Consider the following 22,529-nt stretch of genomic DNA (forward strand, 5'->3'; position numbering starts at 1 on the left):
AAAATTTAAAAAGTTGAAAGAAAATTCTTTAAAAAATCCAATATTTTTTAAAAAATAGTAAATAGAAAACTGTATAAAAACATTCTTTAAGAAATCCAAAATTATAAAGTCTAAAATTTAAAAAAAAAAAACATGTATTCTTAAAAACCCAAAATTATTGAGAATAATATCTCAAAATTATTTTTCGAAGAATCAAAAATGATTGAAAAAATATTCTTTAAAAAAACCAAAATTTTCTCAATAATTCTTAAAATTTCCCATTTCATAACCCTATTTGGCTCTCATTCTGTTTGCAAATTTACCGGCTTACCGGTAAATTTTTTGAGAGGTTTCCGGTACCGGTTAAAAAAATATGATCTCAGTTCTTCTCACATTTTCACACTGGCCCAACTCATGCACTCATGAGAGGAAAATTTTTCCAACCACCTTGTGAGTTAAATACAATACTCTCATTGTGGAGCAAAAAAAGCTTTTTTCTTCCATAAAATGGGGGCTTTTGCTCATTGAGTGATCGCGCGAGATGGAGCGAGCAGTGGTATTCTGCAGAGAGCAATAATATGTCGCCGTCAATGTTGTGTTATGTCGCATCGCTGGTGTTTTGGTTATAGGGCCGGCATTGTGTGTGCCTTTAGCTGAACTTGTTGATTTAGTTTTTACTGAATCGCCAACCGCGGAGGTACGAATTTACGCGTTTCCGTTTTTCGCTTCACAAACGCTCTCGTAAATGATCTGATCTGATAATTTTTTTGTGATTGATTTTTTGAGGCCTTTTTGCGTTAGCCAATTTTATGGTTTCTTTTGGGCCATTTCAATAAATAGTGAGTGTGTGTTACTTGGCTTCTTCGTTTTTTTTTTCAATTTTGCTTCTCTTGATGTTGTATAATCGCCCGTTTAACAAACGATAAATATCCATCCAATTAATGTCGAGCTAATAAATTAATCAAATAGTGAATGTTTGGCATATTTGTGTCGTCGATTTGGAGGAAATACGGCGAGAGCGTGCGAGTACTCGTTTCCAAAAAAAAACCAAGAAGTTCCACCAAGTCTATGTTCCGTTCAATCGATCGATCGTTCAGCATAAGGTTCGTTTTGAGTTTTAACGCCGCCAACCAGAAGTGAGTGAGAGTGTGTCGGTCGGTGTTTTTTATGATGAGGTTAATCGTTAGCGGCGTCGTCGCTTTTTAATTGATTGGAAAAATTATAGCAAAACAAAACAAATAAAACAGAAAAAAATACAAAATTAAATATCTAAAGATTGCGTTTTGACGAAGACCGACTACTTCGTAAATAAAGGTGCAAAGAAATCGTTAAAAAAAATTTGTTACCGAAAGTTTTTTTCTGTTTTTTGAAACCTGTGTCGTCGTCGTCGACCAAGTGGTTGTGTGTTAGACGTCTAATTTTAAAAATAAACAAATCAAAAAAGTATCGAACGAAACCCCAAAAGCAATTGTGTGTGCTGGTGGTGTGAGCCAAATACAACAAAAAATAGTTCGCAGTGTAAAAGAAAAAAAAAACAAAATACTAAAGTTGCCTTTATGTTGTGATGCGTGAATGTCGCCGACAACTAAAAAAACCGGACAGACAGACATCCAACGGCAAGCAACATAAAATGTGTGTGAAAATTACAGTTTAAAGTGAATTTGTCGTAACCTCACTCCTTCTATTCGTGTGTGTGTGTGTTACAGTTTAAACGCCAGCCATCATTACTGTCTGCTTCTAGCTGAAGCAACCAAAAACGCTGCAGAAACTTGTTAATTGATCTTCGTTGCATAAATTAGTTTGAAAATTGACAGGTGTTTACCGTGAAGTTTATCTCGGGCAGTTTGGCTGTCTGTCCTCCACTTTGGTCACATTTCTGGTTTTTGGTTTCACATCTCGTTGGAGCCGCCGCCAAGTCCAACATTTGTCAAACATCGATCGCTTACTTTGTAAAATGTAAGTAATTTTTGACCACATTTTTTCTTGTCAAATTTATTGTAGCGTTTTATTGCCCATAGCAAAGCTCTGAGTAGGCGATTAACCGTTTTAATCGCCCGGGGTGTTTTGATAACAACAAACACCACTCATAAAACATGCTTTATAATCCCCAATTTAATCACAACTATTAATTAGTTGATTGATTTTTCAAATATGAAAATTAGTTGTTTTGAAGTTGATGATGATAAATATTGACATTTGCAATTAATTGGGTGTTTGAAACGATGCAATTTTCAATGGAAGATAAGAGAACGGGAACGTTTTCAGTGTCAATAACGGCCTGGGGCACTAATAGTAGGTTAAAATAGTTTTTCATAGATATTATAAAAACATGGATTTTGAAGAATATTTTTTCAAACAATATTCTACGAAGAAGCGTGGATGTTCTAAAGAATATTTAAAAAAAAACTAGATAATTTACAGAATATTTTTTGTGAGCTTTTAAAAGAATGTTTTTATTAAACACTAGAGGACCCGGCGAACTTCGTCTCGCAGTCTGTTAAGTATTGAACTTGATGACTTTTGTTCAGACATATAATACAATTATTGCTATCACGTTGCAGAGTATCCGAGACCAAAACAATTTAGGGCGATTTAGAATCTTTACATTGAGCAATTTTACTTGTGTGAATTGTCAGTCTGTCGGAGAGAAAGGGTATTAAGAGGTAGAATGTTTCCGTTTTCCTCGACTCTCTCCTGTAAACTGACAATTGCCGCTAGGGAAGGTGCCTAATGTAATTAAGGTTAAGATACATTTTTTGAGTAAATAATGCATTTCCAGATGTAAATTAAAAATGTTGAAGCAAAGTTATATAATCACGGCCATGTTCGTTTCACAATCGATGGTTTTCAGAAAGGTTCCTTGAGATAAAATTGTGACAACTTTTAGCATTTTCAATGCTATAATATAATAATTAACTGAATTTCAACGCGGTATGAGCGATTATTAAATCTTATCAATAATCGTAGTCGCTATCTTGGATTTTTCCATTAAACATTTTTGATGAATCGATTAGAAAGTTAGATTCAAAGATATTTTATAATCGAAAAAAAATGCAGGTAATGCTGTGATTCAAGTGTTCACTTTGGAACTTTTTCAGAAAAGTTAGTCTGATTTGAAATGATAAGTCCGATCGTTTTGTTGTGACCACCTTCATTATTCGTCTAAATTTCTTCCTTACTTTGTGGTGTACAAAAATGACACTCTTCTCGTGCGAATTCCCTGTTATATGCGAATTCTACATGCAATTGGTGATATAAAATCAAACATTATTAAGATTACTATCACGCTGGGTTGAAAGACGATTTAGAATCTTTGAGGTAGTAAGAGATATTTTCCAAGTAAATAGAAAATTTAACTTGTATTTAATTTTTGCCCAATTCAATTAATTATCAGATTTTAGTTAATGTACTTAATTGAGCCATGTGAACTAAATAGTTTTTATTAAAAACATGGTATCTAGCTAAGAGATGTGTATCACACATCAACTTCTAAGAGACGATCGTTTTGGTAACTGGTTAGGTTTATCGCATCAGACATATTAGATTTGGACAGTCTTGCTATTTATTTGCAAGTAGGATTTAAATTTGTTAAAATTAGTTGAACAGTTGATGCAAATTAATATCACCGTTCGATAGAGTTCATTTATCAGCTTAAAGCAAACTCAAGCAATTGTTGCTAATATGGGTAGCTATTGCGTCCGGGATTTCATAAAAGGGGTGGGTCCCTTTCCGTTGAAATTAAATTATGAATATTTTTCGGAAACTTAATGTATCCTTTTGCAATATCGAAATGAATAAACGCTGAGATTTACAATGGCTTAATTTTATATCGAGCATGTGTTTTAATTTTAATAACGCGTGAGTGAATTGGTAATATTCCAGATGGGTGGTCGCTATTTTAGGTGAAGCAACTTCTACGGTCATTTCTGCTTTGGACGTATGTCACCCATGTGCCGTTTAGAATCAAAGATTTTGTATAATGAAACATGAGAATTTAAAGTCAAACTTATGCCTGTAGTGCGATTCTCTAACTCATTTTTTGAGTTAAGACAAATGTCGGTAAAATTAAAACGCAAAATTATGAATGAAAAGTTCAAATAAAAGTTGACAGAAGAACTATACGACTACTTTCTCTCGGTTGCTAACTAACCGAAAAATATCGTTAATTACCGAAATTATAAGCATTTTAATTTTACCGATTTTTGTCGGTAACTCAAAAAATGTGTTAGAGAATCGCACTACTGATGTCTATGATAGGGAATGTTATGACTCTTAGTTTTTATTGGCATAGACAATTGTCATAATTAAATTGTGGCAGAATTCAAAGAGAATTGTGTGAGCAGTAAGTAGTCAGTTGTGTACACGTAATAAAGCTCCATTCAAATCGCCATTTGGAGCATTTCTTCCAGAGCTTTGGTGTAGATTTGAACGTTGAAGTTCTGACTCCCGGCATTGTGATTGCGACCGGAAAGTAAACGACATATTTACATAACTAAATTATAGTTAAATATTTGGTCCGATACAAAACATTTCGTATAAGCCGCACTAAGAATTCCAACCCCTTCTGTTTCTTGGTTTCATTCATTCCAATTTTAAATATTACGCTTTTCGATATCGTTGATAACTTACTCATTCTAAAAAAGTCTTGGCCTTCCCGCGTTCTGCCACGATATTCATTTTACAAACACATGAGATTCTGCCTAATTTTCAATACGTACGGTTAAAAACTATTTCACGACAAAACAATGAACAGCAAAATCTCTTTGCTTTTTGAAATCGATTAAATAATGTTTACACCGCTGAAACCACTAATATCCTTTTGGACTAAAGTCACCTTTAATTTTCGCTGTTAGTTTGCATAAAGAATAGTTTGGATACAGCAGAAAGAAAATTGTTTTTTTTAATAAATTTACTCAAATAGATTGTAAATAAAAATATCTTCAGAACTTTCAAAAATTGACATAAAGAAGCACAAAAATGTCATTCGCTGTTGGTGCATGTAAAATGTTCTGCAAAATCTGTGCAAAAAAGTGTCACGGTATACTCCAAACGCAAAAGCTCGATAAAAATGTGTAGAGAATTTGACTTTTTCAAAAAATATTTTTGCAAATTTTTCGCAGATTTTCGCGGTTTTTTTAGGTTTTATCCTTTTCTGCCATGAGACTATTCCGAATTGGTGCGAATTGTCAAAATCTGTTCAGCCGTTCTTGAGTTATAAGCGTAGTAACTAACATCATCCTTTTTTATATATATAGATGTATTATTTTAATAATATTATTTATTTATTTAATTTATTTAAAGGATATTTTTTTCAATAAACGTGGATTTTGTAAAGAATCTTTTTAAAACATCGTGAATATCTAAAGAATAATTTTCAATAAACGTAGCTTTTTTTTAAAAAATAATTTTTCAGTATTGGAAGTTTTAAAGATTTTTGTTCATAAACGTGGGTTTTGAAGAATGTTATTTAAATAAAAGTGGATTTCTTTAAAAATATTTTTTTCAATATACGTGCATTTTTAAAGAATATACTTTTATAGAAGTAGATTTTTTTCAGAATATTTTTTCAATAAACGAGAATTTTTTAAAGAATATTTTTTTATACGTGGATATTTTAAAGAATATTTTTCCAATAAATATTTAAAAAACAATTTTTCAATAATAGTGAAAGTTTTAAAGATTTTTTTTTCACAAACGTGGGTTTTGAAGAATATTATTTAAATAAAAGTGGATATATTTAAAAATATTTTTTTCAGTACACTCATACCTCGATTTGCGTTAATAATTGGTTCCGACAAACTTCAACGCAATGCGAAACAACGCAAATCGAAACACGTGTTTCCACGTGTTTGTGTGAAGAATTTGTTAATTGGTTCCAAAATTGTTTTTAGAAGAGTAAATTTGGCACTAAAAATTCAATCGAATGTGGTTGTTAACATTTAATGGTAAAAATGCTATATCAATTATTATTATTAGTTTGTAAAGAATATCAAAATCAGTCTTTTTACGAAAAACTTAACTAAAATATAAAAAAGCACCCCTATAAAATTATTTATTCAATAAACAATCGTCACATTATGCGAATGATTTATAATATTTTATTTATCTGAGAAAAGCTGTTTTAATTTTGGTCGAATAAATTTTTTGGTAAGAATATTGATTGCATCTCCCATAGCCAATTTTGGATTACAGCTACTATTTTCTGAATTGTTGTCCACAAACATTTCAATTGCTTTGGTTATAATTTGATTAGCTTCTGATATTTGAAAAAATTTCAAAAATATTTTCTGCGGTAGTTAGACGCTAGTGATTGTCCCTCTAATGCATGTTCCGAGGCAATGTAAATTAAAAAATCTTTTCTAATTGTTTTATCGTGTGACGTTAAGAACCCATGAATGTCCACTTCACTATATTCAAAGCCAAATATATTATTTTTTATATAACGCAAATCGAATCTGTAACGCAAATCGAAACAAAATCTATAATTTGTTGGTTAACGCAAATCGAAACAACGCAAATCGAGGCAACGCAAATCGAGGTATTAGTGTATAAAGGAATGCTTATTTTTAAAGAAAATCCTTTTTCAAAAATTTTGGATTTTTAAAGAATATTTTTTAGAGTTATTGAATTTTTGCAGTATATTTTTCATAAAATATGGTATTTGATTTTTAAATATTATTTATTAAAAAATTGGACTTTTTAAGAAAATTAAAACATATATACAGTAAAATCTCGATAACTCGTTATCCAAAGGACCGGCCAGTAAAAATTTATATTTTTCACAAAATCGTAGATTTTAACAAAAAAAAAAAAAATATTTTCGAAATATCGTGGATTTTTTATGATTTTTTTAAAATATTGTATTTTTTAATATTTCTTTATCGAAAAATCGTACATTTTTTCAAAAACTCGTGGATTTTTAAAAAAATATTTTTTCAATAAACGTGGATTTTTTAAAAATAATTTTTTTGATAAACGTGAAATTTTTTCTTTAAATTCTGGATTTTCCATTTTCGTTTATTTAAAGAAACTAGTGAAGTTTTTAAAACATAATTTTCACTAAATAATGGATTGAAAAAAATTTGATTAAAAAAAATTCAAAAATAAACGTCATCGAAATAATGGTTTTAGGCCCCAAGCATGTTTGGAGGAAATGTGATTCAGACAATTTTGAGTTGATTTAGCAATGTCCGTCCGGCTGGCTGGTGCGCACGATAACTCTCGAACGGATGGATCGATTCGTTTCAAATTTTGGCTTTCGTAATATTTTGTCCAAACTTAGTTGAGCTATATCGGTCCATTCCTTCTGGTACCTCCCCGACCAAAGTTCAAAAATGTTCGGAAAATTTGTGGGCACGATAACTCTTGAAAAGAGAAATCGATTTGGTCCATACTTTGCACATTGTAAAATTTCTACCAGACTTAAATGAGGTTCGAATATGGACTCAATCGGTCCACTCCTTCGGGTACCTCCCACACAAAATTGCGGTTAAGTTCAGATTAGGACCTGCTCTCAAATCGCTTTGATATTTGATGCAACAACTTGTATTCATTACCCTCCATACGACGGCACAAGTTTCATCCCGAGAAAATTGCCTGAAAGTTGCAAAAAGACCCTATGACACCATGTGTAGTGGATAGAGCATAAGATAACGGATCTGTCAATTCGGTCCAAAATTTGGCCTTAGTAATATTTTGTCCAAACATAGTTTAAGTTTGAAGATAAGCCATATCGGACCATTCCTTCAGGCACCTCCCCCACAAATGTTCAAAAATGTTCGGAAAAATTTTGCGCACGATAACTCTTGAAGGGAGTGACCGAATTGGTCCTTACTTTACACATCCTAATATATCTACCAGATATAGATCAGGTTCAAATATGGACTATATTTGTCCACTCCATCCGGTACCGCTCACACAAAATTTCAGATAAGTTCACTTTAAGACCTGCTCTCGAATCACTTTGATTTTTGTTGAAGCGATTTGCATTCGCTACATCCATTACGACGGTAAAAGCTTTTCCAGGGGCAAGTCCATATTTCTTGGGAAAACAGCCCGAAAAAACCCTATGTCACCATATGTGGCGATCGGAGAGCACGATAACTCTTGAACTGATCAACCGATATGGTTGGTTTTGTCATATTTGATCCAATCTTAGTTTCATGGGGCAATACCGGTTCTCAACTTCCGGTACTTCTCCACAATATTTAAAAAATTTCACTAAAATGCTAGGACGATATCACTTGAATGGGGCAAACAATTTGGTCCAAACTTTGGATCTCCTAATATTTTGTCAAAATTTTGTTTAACTTCTAAAATGGCCCATATCGGTCCTCTCTAAGGGTACCTCCCCCACAAAAAATCAACATTTGTGTCTTAGTACAGCTAATTCCTAATCCACATTTTTGTCGCCAAGTTCAAATGTCCAAAAAGGGCCACAAAATTCTGAAGAGACCTTAAATGCATTCGATCTGTCGGTATATATCTGTCGGCAAAGCCGACTGAGACTTTTTTACTCGTTTTTACTCACTTACAAAAAAAAATTCTCCTGGCTAATGGAACTTTCTAAAGGAATATCGAAAAACGTGGATATTGAAAAAGTCGAAAAACATAGATATTTAAAGAAAAAAATTCGGAAAACGTGAACTTTTTAACATTTTTTTTTTCGAAAAACGAGGGCTTTTTGGAAACTGATTTTTTTAAATCGTTGATTTTTAAAAACATTCGTTAAGTGGGGGATTTTTAAAAAACATTTTTTTTAAATCGATTTTTAAAGAATATTTTTTTTTTGATTGCTTAAGTCTGGAGTATTCCCCCATTGGCTTAACTTCATCACTACCCTCTTTGCAGAATAGTTTTCTTTTAAATAAATCGTGGACTTTAAAAACAATTTTTATCACAAATATTGGATTTCTAAATATATTTTTATTTCTATATATATTTTATGCTAGGATTTTTTAAGAATATATTTTTTAAAAGATTTGATTTTAAATAGTTTTTTAAATGTTGGATTACAAAAAATTTTTAAAATTTTGAATTTCTAAGGAATATTTTAAAAAAATTTGGATTTTTAACGAATATTTTCCAAAAAGGTAAGATTTTAACAGAATATTTTTAATGAACGTGGATTTTTTAAAAATATTTTTTTTTATTTTTTTGTTTTGTTTACACCGATACATATTTTCTTTTGGTATAATGGCCAAAAGCTGTAAACAAAATCACGAACATATATCTAAATAACTACCAGTTACGATAATTCCCAAATGTGTTTTTTTAAATTGTTTTTTTTTTTCAAAGATCCGGAAAGCTCGTGTATAAATTATTTCCCTCCACTCTTTCTGGCATCTTCCGCACAAAAGCCAAAAACATTGACTCTGATGTCGTTTAAGGGTTTGCCCTGACATTTTACCACAGTATTTAGGGTGCCGATTACAACGATATAATTTTTGGCAGAGATGCACATATTTCTTCAAAGATGGGTGTCAAAAATTCTAAATAAAAAAGTAGGAATTTGAGACAGAATGTCGGCCAGCCATGAAATCTGTAACTTCACAGGGAAAAAGACCTGGATCCTCATCAGGAAACCGAACTTCAAACATAACAGTTTTCATAACAGTGATTTGCTAGGGTGGTTTACTAATTCAATGCCTAAAGCCTCCACATTGAAGGTCAACTTGGTAATATTGGATATTTTGGAAGCGTCACACTACGCCTCTAAAGGCGTAGACAAACACCTCGCTAAAAGTGTTATTTGACGTTCCCCTTTTATTTATTTTTAAAAACTCTCTTCAATCCTGTTTGTAAATTAATTCAAAGGTGTTTAAAAAAGTCCTAATGATAATATGTATTTGGGTTTTTGACGCCATAATTTCATTGTCCAACATTTTTTCTTTCGCTCTAAATAGTTACATTATTATCTTGCCATTTATATTATCTCCCTCCACATTTCATTGAATTCTAACTTTATCAATTTATCTTTTCCATTTTTTCAGATTCCTAATCGCTGACAACACCACAAAATAACTGCCTACCTTACTTTATCAACAACAATCGCGTCGTCGTCGTGTAAAAACAAAACCTTCCAAACAAACCTTCCGAACAAAGCCTAAATCATACAACAGCAAAAAAAAAAAAAAAAACAAAAACTAAGGCCATTTAGAAAAATAAATAATAATAATTTATTTTTTCACAGATAAAAAAGAACGCGGAATCGAAACGAACGAAACAAAGAAAAAACGAGATAAAGCCAAACGACAAACCAACAAAAAAGTTAAAGAAAAAAATCTATTAACCACTAGTTAAACACGTTGTATTTATGTAAGATAAGATAGACAACGGAAGAAGAGAAAAAATAGTAAAGAAAGAAATAAATGTTGGAATAAAGAATAAAGTATTTCTGCTGTTAGTGTTAAATGGATAAATGTAAAGAAATAAAAAATAAATAAATATTGAAATAATTAAGTGAGTAAAATAAAATTAATAAATAAATACAAAGGAAATCAATAAAAGGAAGGGTGGCTACAGATAATCAACAATTAAAAGAAAAATGGAACGCTTGAATTAACTAAGGTAATTTTTTATAATTATTCATTTTTCTTTTTTACTTTATTTTTTTTTTACTGATGAAGATGCCAAGTTGATGTTTTTATCTTGTAGCGTTTTTATCTCTTTATCTAAAATATGTGTGGTATATTGTTTGGCAAATATTTGTTCAGTATTTTGCAGTTGTCCTCTTTTAAATGTCCTTGAATATAACTTTTCTTAAGACCACAGACATTAACCTTTTTCTGGGTCTGAAAGGACAAGTGTCTTTGATTAAAGATACGATTTTTCAGTAAACGTGCATTTCCAAAGCATTTTTTCCTACAAAGGTGGATTAAAAAAATCAATTAAAGTGGATTTTTTAAAAATTGTTTTTTCAATAAACGTGAAGTTGTATATGTTATTTTTTCAATAAAATGAATTTTTTAGAAAATATTTTTTCAATAACTGTATATTTTTTAAAAAATATTTCTTCAATAAACGTGAATTTTTAAAAAATAATTTTTTGGATAATTTTGGATTTGTTAAAAATATATTTTTTTGATAATTTTGGATTTTTTAAAGAATATTTTTAACAAATGTTGGATTTTGTAAACAATATCTTTCAGTAATTTAGGATTTTTTAAAGCAAAATTTCAATGATTTTGGATTTGTAGCAAATATTTGTCAATAATTTTGGATTTTTTAATAAATATTTCTTATTAATTAATTTAATTTTGAAGAATAATTGTCTATCATTTTGAATCTTAAAGAACAATTTTGGATTTTTATAAAATATTTTTCAATAACTTAGATTTCTTTAAGAATATTTTTCAATAATTTTGAATTTTTTAAGAATATTTTTTGTATAAATTATTTTTTTAATGAACGTGGATTTTATTTTTTAAAAATTATTTTTTCAATAAACGTGGATTTTTTAAAAATTATTTCTTCAATAAACACGGATTTTATTAAAATTACTTTTTCAATAAACGAGAATTTTTTTAAAAATATTTTTTTGGATAATTTTGGATTTTTTAAAGAATATTTTTAACAAATGTTGGATTTTTTTAAACAATAATTTTCAGTAAATTAGGATCTTTACAGCAAAAATTTCAATAATTTTGGATTTGTAGAGAATATTTGTCAAAAATTTTGGATTTGTAGCGAATATTTGTCAATAATTTTGGATTTTTTAATAAATATTTGTTATTAATTAATTTAATTTTGAAGAATATTTGAATAAAAATGAGTGGAGAGGGGGATTCCAAACCAAAGTAGGGAAATGCAACCAAGAGGAATCCAAAACCTTTGAGTGGACTGTATATAATTGGATTAGTTTTACTAAATATTATTTCTCACCCAATGAGAAATAATATTATGTTGACGCATGAAAATAAAAAAAGATAAAGTTCGGAAAACGTTATAAAACGTAGGTTTCTGTTTTATTTTATAAAAAAGAGAGAAGGGTTACAAAAAGAGAAGAGAAGAGGATGCTCACCGTTTTAATGCTGGATAACAAGTGAAGTTCTATGGTGGCTTTTTTGTTTTATGAACTATAGGTTTGGGGGTTTCGTTCAATTTTTAGTACAATGATAAAATTGACGAAAGTACTCACTACTTATTAAAATTCACAATAAGCTTAAGTACTAAATATAATAATTCACAAACTTAAAGCTACGGTGGTAATTCAATACGATTAATTCAATACAATTAATCTATGACTATATAAATAACAATACATTGCAAATTCATTTAAATATAATCTCAGTTAAATACAAATTCAGTTAAATACAAATTCATTTAAATACAAATTCATTAAGGTGTCTACATAAAAAATGATGGCAAATTCAAATTTGTCCATGGCGCCGGCCTTGCACTTGTGCAACTGAAGATGAGACGCACATGACTTCGGCTAGTGATTTGATGGCTTGTGAGAGTACTAGTTGGTCGGGCATGAGTACGCTGGTGCGGGGTGGATTTGTAGCTGGACGCTGGCGATATGTTTGGTGATGGTTTTGGCTATTGTTGCGGCTGTAGTGGGGAATTTTATGGCGTTTGTTCGGCTGGCGGTACTCTTGTTGGCGGTTGTTTGGGTAGTAATTGGGCCGTTGGTGTTGTCGTTGCTGCTTGCGTTGTCTCGGCTGATGGGTTTGTGACTGGTGATGTTGGTTTGGTGACTGTCGCTGTTGATGTTGTTTGGGTTGGCTATGCTGCGCGGGGCGCTTTTGCCCTTTGGGGGTTTTGTTAGGCTTACGGTGTCTTCTTCGTCCGGAGCGTCTATTGGATGAGCTTTGACGGTTCGGGGAGGACAGTCGCTCATGAACAGTCGACCTGACTACCTCATCTGAATCTTCATGGCGGACTAAGGCGGTGGAGGACTCTGGGTGCAACATGGAATGGTGCTGGCTGCCGCACTTCTTGCAAACCACTTTGGAGTGGCATCTTCGGACTTGATGACTTCGGGCAAGGCAGTTCATGCAGTAGTCGTTGTCCCTGACTACTTTTCTTCGGTCGTCAACTCGCATGAGGATGAATTCGGGACAGAACCGAAGGGCATGGCTTCTGTCGCAAATTACACATTGGTACAGTTCCCGAGTGCTAGAGTTGCGGCGAGACCTACAATGTAAAACATTGTTAGTAAAATGTAATGGTATGAATGGGTGGAAATGGTAATATGCATGTGTAGTAAATGAGTAGAGATAGTTCAATAGAGACATATAGATTTGTGTTCTTTAGAGGGTAAAGAATGAGATGAGTAGAGAATGAGACGAGGTTGAGTAGAGATGAGAAGGGTAGAGTATGATATGAACACTATAACATTACGTATCTGAATCGAGAAGAGGCAAGTAGCAAAGTTTGACAATTGGTCTTTTAATTATTCCAGAGGCTGTTTTAATGTCAGCTACTCTAACGTGACTATCACTACCAGAATGGGTTGTTACGATTCTACCTAATCGCCATTCGCTCGGTGGTAGTAAGTCGTCCATTACGACAACTAGATCGTCAGGTTTTAAATTGGGAGTAGAGTTTTTCCATTTGTAGCGTTTATGTAGAGATTTTAAGTAATCCTCTTTCCATCTTGTTGCGAATTGCTGATGAATAGCTTTTAGTTTAATCCACCTATTTACGAGAGATAGATTTTCAGAGATTGGTTCGGGTAGAGCCATAATTGGGGAACCTCTAAGAAAATGTCCTGGAGTTAAAGCGGTAATGTCAGAAGGGTCTTCAGAGACAGCAGAAATGGGGCGAGAATTGAGAACACCTTCGATACGAGCTAAAACGGTAGCAAATTGCTCAAATGTAAATCTGTGTGCTCCTGCTAATCGTTTGAAATGGTGCTTAAAGCTTTTTACAGCTGATTCCCACAAGCCTCCCATATGAGGTGCATGTGGTGGAATAAAACTCCATTCAAAACCATGGGTGGAATATTTGCCAGCAATATCACTCGGAACAACTTTTATAAAATGCGAAAATTCTCTAAGCAATTTCCTACTAGCACCAATGAAATTCTTCCCATTATCAGAAACTATCCGAAAGGGTAGTCCTCGCCTCCCAACGAATCGAGCAAAGGAAGCCTCGAAAGCTACAGAGGAGAGTTCAGAACATGGCTCTAAATGGATAGCTTTGGTTGCAAAGCACACAAATAGGCAAACGTAACCTTTTAAAGTGGGAGCATTTCTCAAAGTGGAACTCTTAATTTCAAAGGGGCCTGCGAAATCAATACCAGTTATATGAAAAGGGGGAGTCAAAGCGCATCTTTCTGGAGGTAAGGGGGCCATAATCTGGGTACAAGGTCTCTTTTTGAAAATTATGCATGTTTTGCATTTATGAATAATGCTTTTGACCCTCGGTTTGAGTCGAGATATGTAAAATTCAGTTTGGACCATCCTGCACATTTGATTACACTCAGCATGAGCTAGACATAAGTGTAAATGCCACAAATACAATCGACAAAAACGAGAATTTCCAGAAACAATCATGGGATATCGTTCATTATAAGGGAGATCTGCGTTGGCCAACCTGCCATTAACACGCAGAATATTGTTATGATCCAAAAATGGATTGAGTGATTTTAAAGGGCTTTTTGGTGAAATGTCTTTACCATCCTCCAAATCCTTGCATTCCTGTTCATAAAATTTGCGCTGATAAAAATATATAAGCCCGTATTTGGCAGAAAAAGTTTCAGAGTGAGAGAATTGAGGGGAAGTAGTTTTAGCGAGATTTCTAAGTCTGCTTAAGCAATTGTTAACGAACCGGTATACATACGAAAATACTCTCAGGGCTCTATGGTAAGTAGAAAATGGTTTTAAAAAATCGGTATCTTCTTCAACGGCTACCATAGTTTGTACGTTTGCGCGTTTTCCCATATCTGGAATAGCTATTGGATTTTTCTTGGGCCATTCAGAAGGGGGATTTGTGAGCCATTTGGGACCAGTAAACCATAAAGAGTTGGTTGCTAAATCTTGAGGTCTACAGCCTCTTGTGCCAAGGTCGGCAGGATTGTCATGCGTGGGTACATGACGCCAAACCCCATTTGGAACTAATTCCAATATTTGAGCCGTGCGGTTAGCGACAAATGTTTCCCATGACGAAGGGGGTTTTGACAGCCAACCTAAAACTATAGTTGAATCTGTCCACAAAGTTATACTGGTGAAATTAAGATCGAAAGTGGAAATCACATAATTTACCAACTTTGCGAGGAGAACTGCTCCACTGAGCTCAAGTCTTGGTAAACAGACAGGTTGAAGCGGAGCAACCTTACTTTTTGCCACTAGTAAATTGGAGAACACTACAGATTTGTTATTCTGGCATCTAACATACACACATGCGCAATATGCGGCTTGAGACGCATCTGAAAATCCGTGGATTTCCACACAATCAGTCGGATAATACTGAATCCACCTAGGAATAGTAATCGATGATATATTTTGGAAATCGGAGACGAGATTGTTCCATTTCGATTGAGACGCTGGACTTAAATTATCGTCCCAATCAATACCTTCTAACCATAACTGTTGCATTAAAACTTTCGACCGAATAATAATTGGGGCAATCCACCCTGCAGGATCGAATAACTGTGCAACAGCCGATAGAACCATGCGTTTAGTCATAGAGGAGTTCGTCGAAAGTGAGCCAAGCGAATATGAGAACTGATCTGAAAATGCATTCCATTTCATACCTAATGTTTTGGTCGAACTTGATTCATGTAAGCGGAGGAAATCGCAATCATATAAATCTTCGGTGTCAATATTAGCCAAAATTTTTTGGTCATTAGCGGTAAGTTTTTTCAGAGGAAAACCAGCACTTTTAAGAACATTAATAAGATCGTTTTGCTTTTGAATAGCTTCTTCAATTGAGAAACTGCCGGAGAGAATATCGTCGACATAAGTTTCTTGCCGTAAAATTTTTGCCACATCAGGATATTGGTCTTCGGAATCTTTTGCCAATTGCAAAAGTGTACGGATCGCCAAAAACGGCGCACAATTCACACCAAACGTTACAGTCTTAAGTTGGTAATCTTTTATGTGGCCTTCGTCATCTTGACGGAATAAAATGCGCTGATAGGGTCTATCATGAGGATGTACGAGTATTTGTCTGTACATTTTTTGGATGTCTCCACTAAAGACATAAGGGTACTTTCTCCAATTTAAAATTACAGACGTTAAATCTGTTTGGAGAGTTGGGCCGGTATGGAGAACATCATTTAACGAATAACCGGACTTTGTTTTGCGAGATGCATTAAAAACAATTCGTACTTTCGTTGACTTGTGTTCGGGGCGAACAACAGCGTGATGAGGAAGATAATAGGAGTTGTATTTGTTATCAATACAGACTTCTCGATATGAGGTTTCTTCTAAATGATCTAATGTGACATATTCGTTTAAAACCGAGTTATATTCGGTACGTAAGTCAAGATCATTAGACAAAGTTTTTTCCATTCGAGTATATTGTGCCAATGCAATGAGACGAGACGAGCCGAGGTAAATTGTGTCAGCAAATTCCTTCTTAAAAGGCAGCCGAACAATGTAACGTCCATCAGGTGAACGAGAAGTGGTTTTATTATAAAAATTTTCACAGAACTGGTCTGCTGTGGAGACTTTTGGCACATTTGGAACTTCCTCTAGTTCCCAAAACTTCCTTAACAACTCACTTAATGGAGGTTCATTTTTCTCAATGATTGTGGTGGAGAAGAGATGTACACTTTCGGTTTTAATGGGCCCACTTAAAACCCAACCGAATATAGTTTTGTAAGCGGAAGTATTGCCACAAATATTCTTTTTAATGCCTTCAAGATTTATAAATCTGTCGGCGTCATTACCAAGTATGAGGTCTATTTGTGAGGACTTATTGAAGTGTGGATCTGCCAAATCTAGATCTTCAAGATCAGATGGGTTTGCAATTTCGAAAGATACAGTTGGCACTGGTTTTGTTACCTTGGGAAGTATTATTGCAGATATTGAGAAACGAACGTCACACTTTTTAGAGACTACAGTCAACTCACATTCTTTATCAGAAACTTGTTGTTGACCTCCAACTCCAGAAATTTCAAAGTGGCTTCGAATGGTAGGAATTTTGAGAAGATTTCTGATTTTTTCAGATAAAAATGTTCTTTGAGACCCAGAGTCAATTAACGCTCGTACAGTGAACAGTTCTCCAAGATGTTCAATTTGCACTAGAGCCGTTCTTAGGAGAATCATGTCATTATTGGCAGAGAAATTAGCTTGAACATTGGAGCCTTTTTTATTTGACGTTGATGGCTTTTCTTGAGGAGACGAGTAATTTTGTTTTGGGGAGAATTTAGAAGACGATTTATTGGGATTGTACTTATTTTCAGTACCATCTTCGTGAGAAGAAGAATCGTTGACGTGCAGAAGACTGTGATGTGATTTGTGGCAAATAATGCAAGTATTGATACTTTTGCAGTTGATTTTGATGTGAGACGGGGAAAGACAATTCGTGCAAAGTTTATTCTTGAACACAAAACTTAAACGTTGATGAGAAGTAAGTTGCCGAAACTCTTGACATTCTCTTATTGCGTGATTCCCATTACAAAGTGGACATAACGTGATTGATCTATTCTGAGACGGCTGATTTTGGAATCTATTACAATTTTGAGAAGGGGCAGAGTTATTTTGTTTGGTGGTACGAATGCTAGAAATTCTCTCAACCACTTCAAATCGATTTACAAGGAACTCATCTAATTGAGCCCAAGTTGGCAACTCTCTGTGGGACTTCAGAGATTGCTCCCAATGAGATAGGGTTTCGTCTGGCAATTTTGTAGAAATGAGGTGAATCAATATGGGGTCCCAACTTTCAACATTTACATTGAGAGTTTTCAAAGTACTGAGGCAATCGGAAACGGTAGAATGTATTTTCTGAAGTGATTCGCTACTTTCATTTGCGGCAACTGGGATATTAAATAGGATTTTAAGCTGATTGTCGACCAAAACACGCCTATTTTCATACCTAGCCTTCAGAGCATCCCATGCCAATTTGAAATTATCGTCACACAACGGATATCTTTTGACTATCGCACCGGCAGGACCTCTGGTTTTATTCCTAAGATGATACAGTTTCTGAGCCTGAGACAATTCGGGATGGTCTACGTAGACCGCCGTGAACATATCACGGAAAGACGGCCATTCTTCGTACCCTCCTTTAAATACCTCAGTATCGCAAGGTGGCACTTTGATACAGACGCTTGACTTTGCAACGGGGGCTTGATTTATAGCTTGCGAAAAATGAGGAGGGACAATACTCTGCCTTGCTTTTACATTATTTGCACCTGATATCCTAAGTATATCTAAAATCTGTGATCTAGCAGTATAGTAGGCCTCGGTGGTTGCATTTAAATTTACCATAGCATTCTCTTTGAAATCTTTGATACCAGCCGCTTTTGGGGAAAGTATTAAATTCTCATAGGCATTTTGAACACGTTGCCATCGTTTTTCTAAATCCTCCAATTTAACCTCTAAAACGGTATCAGTTTGATCAGTAATGTCACTAGCCTCGAATTGAGTACAAAAATTGAGCAGAAGGTCACATTCAAACAAGAACTTACTTTGCTCTGGACATGTGTGTGCGGAACTGACTGAAGGGCGAGCGCCGTCTGAAATTTGGCTATTTGAGCCTTCGGATGTAGAAGCGTTTAAACTCATTTTGAATAGAGTGCTAAAATCAACAAACTAAGCTTTTCCGAACAAAAGAAAGGGGGAGTTGCTAATAGAAAGAGTAGTAGTTTTAAGGGGTGACTACGAAACCAAAGTTATAGTTTTAAAGGGTGACTATATAACCGTTAAAAATAAGAAGAGCGGGGACAATTCTCTAAAGCAACTTTGCTGAAATTAGCTAAACTTCTACTAAAACGACTTCAAATACTTTAAAAATGTTCTTCCAAATTAGAAGATTCGAGCAACTTTGTATTCAAGGGAAAAATAACACTATCCGACCAAATTGTAAAATCGACCAAAATTTAATTTTTGTAAATTCCAAGCAAAGTTCTTTGACTTTGCACAGCAAATCAATTTCAAGTTGCAAAGAAAAAACTCAAACTATTATGAAATGCGCTAAAACTTTCTTCAATACGTATATTTTTGACCAAATTCGACCAAAATTGAAATTGGTCCAAGTGCGGAAAATCAATTTCGAGAAATTCTTTGAAAAGGGTTACTTGCTTCTAATAATTCGCCTTACAAATCAAACATATAATGGTAATTATTGCATAAATCCAGCAAATTATTAAAATCCAACAAACCCGACCAAAAAAAGTTTAATGCAAACCTCCAAAATTTTCCACAAGAGCTTTTAAAATCGTGCACTTCTGAATAATTTCACCAAAGTGTTCCCAAAAAGCCAGAGTATCGCAGAGATTATTTATTTTATCAATTGAAAAATAATTTTTGAAAATTGACCAATGTGAAAAATCGACCAAATTGCGCAAATCAGACGAATTGGCAACTTTTCCCAGTGTTTATGGGTTGACCCCTTTCTAAATGAAATAAAATCTTTCAATCGATTAAGGAATTATTAAAAATTTGGTCCCACAATCCAACAAGGAAAATCGACCAAATTCAGTAGTTCGTAAAAACTGGCAACTTCCTAAATTTTTATAAGTGCGTTTTAAGTTTTGAACAAATTTCGGGTTTACAAAGTGTTGCACCAAACAATCAATAAACAATTAAACCCAAAATTTAGAAGTTTAACTCAATTCGACCAAAAAAGAGTTTACTAAAACTTGGCAATCTTTGCAAAATTTTAAGGTTGAGGGTTCCAAATTGGAATAAATTTCCCCGATAAATTCGTATTTAAAAAAAATTTTAGTTAAAAATTCAATGGGAAAAAATTCGACCAAAATAATTTTTCCCGACCAAAATGCAAAGAAAAAAATTAGTGGCAACTCTTTCGTGCGTAATACGTCTGTTGCTTTCACTTTGAAATAAAATGGTTCACTAATTTGATGAAAAAGGAACGGACAAAATTTCCGTAAAAAATAGAAAAATTTTAAATCCGACCAAATTTGTCGTTGTTTTTCACAAAAATTTATCAAAAAAGGGCAGTAAATTCGCCAACGAATTCACTAGCCACTTTTCGCACAGACATAAAATGAAAATATTTGAGAATATTTTTAAATTTCACTTACCACAAAAAACTAAAAGTTTTTTGCATTATGGCAACCCTTGTAAAAATCGTAAATAAATATGTATATATATAGAAATGTATATAATATGTATGTAAAATACTACACATGCAGGTTAGTTAAATATTGTTAATTTTAATTATGCGATGAAACTTCATAAATTTGCAAATTATAATTTTGGTTGACTGGGTTACTTCCCCTTATTCAACAACAAAATAGTTTTCTCTTATTTTTATGTTTCTCTATTCTAACTACAGCGCTGGATTGGCGCCTCTCAACGTAGTTAGAATATTCAGCTATCGCTTTAGCTGTTTGCCGCTATTAATGTAGGTATGTATGCTTGTGTGTATGTATATATGATGGGTATACGCTGTGCGTTTGATGGGTAATGATGCGTTTTGTTGTTGATATTTCTTGTTGTCTTCCTTTCGTTTTATATTTTCTTTTTGTTATGTTGTATAGTGAGCGTCAAAAGACCGTATATATTGTATTAGTACAGTGCGTTTGAAAAGAATGTATAAGGTGATTTAATGTGAAATTAGTGTAATTATTTCTTGATGGAAAATGGAAATTGTAAAAAAATATTTTAGGAAAAATAAATGTTTATGTGTGTACGTGCGTTTGAATGTGTGTTGTTTCGCATATATTGTGTGAGAAGTGTGTAGTTATGTATGTGCATCTATTTATCTTGTACATAAATGTAAATATATTTACTATTTATTGCAGTTTACGACTGTTCACCTTCTTCTTTATGTACACTAGGGACGCCGTTCTTCTTCTTCTTCTTTTGCACTTATTTAACTGTCGGGTTCACTGACCTCTTTTGTACATAGGCACCACTACTCTGCGGACAGACAATAATGTCAAGATTTTTTACCGATATAACTTCACTTTTATACGGACGGACAGCTTTTTCACCGCTCACACACACACACTGTAACACAATTTCCACCAACTTTCTCCACTTTAACTTTCAAAGTTTAACACCTTCTTTTTGCACACACTGTACTATTTCTTTGATATATGACTTGTTGTTGTTAGTTAAATATGTTATTTTTTTATGTTTAGCCAAACACAAATCACTTGCATATGTCGGTATGTATGTACGTATATGTATGTATGTATATTTTTGCAAAATATTGCAATTCTTTTCGTTGCTTCGTATGTAAAATTTTCTGATTTTTGCTTTTCGCTCTTTTGGGATATATGTATATGATATTTTTTAGCACTTCGCACAGAATTTTCTCACTATGTTTTGTGTTTGGCTTTCACTCATGGGGAGAATAATAAAAAAGTTGTATCACTTACCAAACCGGAGGTATATATGTATGTTCGAGAAGTATGTATGATGAAGTTACCTCATTGTTGTTGCTGTTTATTAGAAAAGATCACTGCTTCTTATGTGACGGTTGCGGAGGACCATGAATAAAAATGAGTGGAGAGGGGGATTCCAAACCAAAGTAGGGAAATGCAACCAAGAGGAATCCAAAACCTTTGAGTGGACTGTATATAATTGGATTAGTTTTACTAAATATTATTTCTCACCCAATGAGAAATAATATTATGTTGACGCATGAAAATAAAAAAAGATAAAGTTCGGAAAACGTTATAAAACGTAGGTTTCTGTTTTATTTTATAAAAAAGAGAGAAGGGTTACAAAAAGAGAAGAGAAGAGGATGCTCACCGTTTTAATGCTGGATAACAAGTGAAGTTCTATGGTGGCTTTTTTGTTTTATGAACTATAGGTTTGGGGGTTTCGTTCAATTTTTAGTACAATGATAAAATTGACGAAAGTACTCACTACTTATTAAAATTCACAATAAGCTTAAGTACTAAATATAATAATTCACAAACTTAAAGCTACGGTGGTAATTCAATACGATTAATTCAATACAATTAATCTATGACTATATAAATAACAATACATTGCAAATTCATTTAAATATAATCTCAGTTAAATACAAATTCAGTTAAATACAAATTCATTTAAATACAAATTCATTAAGGTGTCTACATAAAAAATGATGGCAAATTCAAATTTGTCCATGGCGCCGGCCTTGCACTTGTGCAACTGAAGATGAGACGCACATGACTTCGGCTAGTGATTTGATGGCTTGTGAGAGTACTAGTTGGTCGGGCATGAGTACGCTGGTGCGGGGTGGATTTGTAGCTGGACGCTGGCGATATGTTTGGTGATGGTTTTGGCTATTGTTGCGGCTGTAGTGGGGAATTTTATGGCGTTTGTTCGGCTGGCGGTACTCTTGTTGGCGGTTGTTTGGGTAGTAATTGGGCCGTTGGTGTTGTCGTTGCTGCTTGCGTTGTCTCGGCTGATGGGTTTGTGACTGGTGATGTTGGTTTGGTGACTGTCGCTGTTGATGTTGTTTGGGTT

General features: G+C 33.6%; 2 protein-coding genes across 7 annotated transcripts in view; one reads left to right on the top strand and one right to left on the bottom strand.

The window, feature by feature from the left end:
• Positions 1 to 531: 531 nt before the first annotated feature.
• Positions 532 to 22,529, top strand: part of LOC141401152 (uncharacterized) — a 275,773-nt gene continuing 253,775 nt past the window's right edge. For 2 of the 5 annotated variants that reach the window (XM_073981078.1, XM_073981077.1), the window contains exon 1: positions 613 to 818. The gene's annotated coding sequence lies outside the window, so the exon portion shown is untranslated. Of the gene's footprint in view, positions 1,936 to 9,971; positions 10,549 to 22,529 lie in introns of all 5 variants that reach the window. The other 3 variants (XM_073981075.1, XM_073981074.1, XM_073981076.1) reach the window with 3 other exon arrangements.
• Positions 12,046 to 21,824, bottom strand: LOC141402326 (uncharacterized). 2 transcript variants are annotated; one of them, XM_073983293.1, is made up of 2 exons: positions 21,499 to 21,824; positions 12,046 to 13,119 (listed from the first exon to the last, which is right to left on the bottom strand). In XM_073983293.1, exons 1-2 carry the CDS (start codon positions 21,501 to 21,503, stop codon positions 12,351 to 12,353), a joined length of 774 nt encoding a protein of 257 aa, XP_073839394.1. In that variant the 5' UTR covers positions 21,504 to 21,824; the 3' UTR covers positions 12,046 to 12,350. The 2 variants fall into 2 exon arrangements, with proteins under 2 accessions (XP_073839394.1, XP_073839395.1); XM_073983294.1 differs by lacking the exon at positions 21,499 to 21,824 and adding an exon at positions 20,855 to 21,191.

Source organism: Musca autumnalis, unplaced genomic scaffold (assembly GCF_047663935.1).
Source record: "Musca autumnalis isolate F117 unplaced genomic scaffold, ASM4766393v1 scaffold_4, whole genome shotgun sequence".
In the NCBI taxonomy this organism is placed as follows: Eukaryota; Metazoa; Arthropoda; class Insecta; order Diptera; family Muscidae; genus Musca; species Musca autumnalis.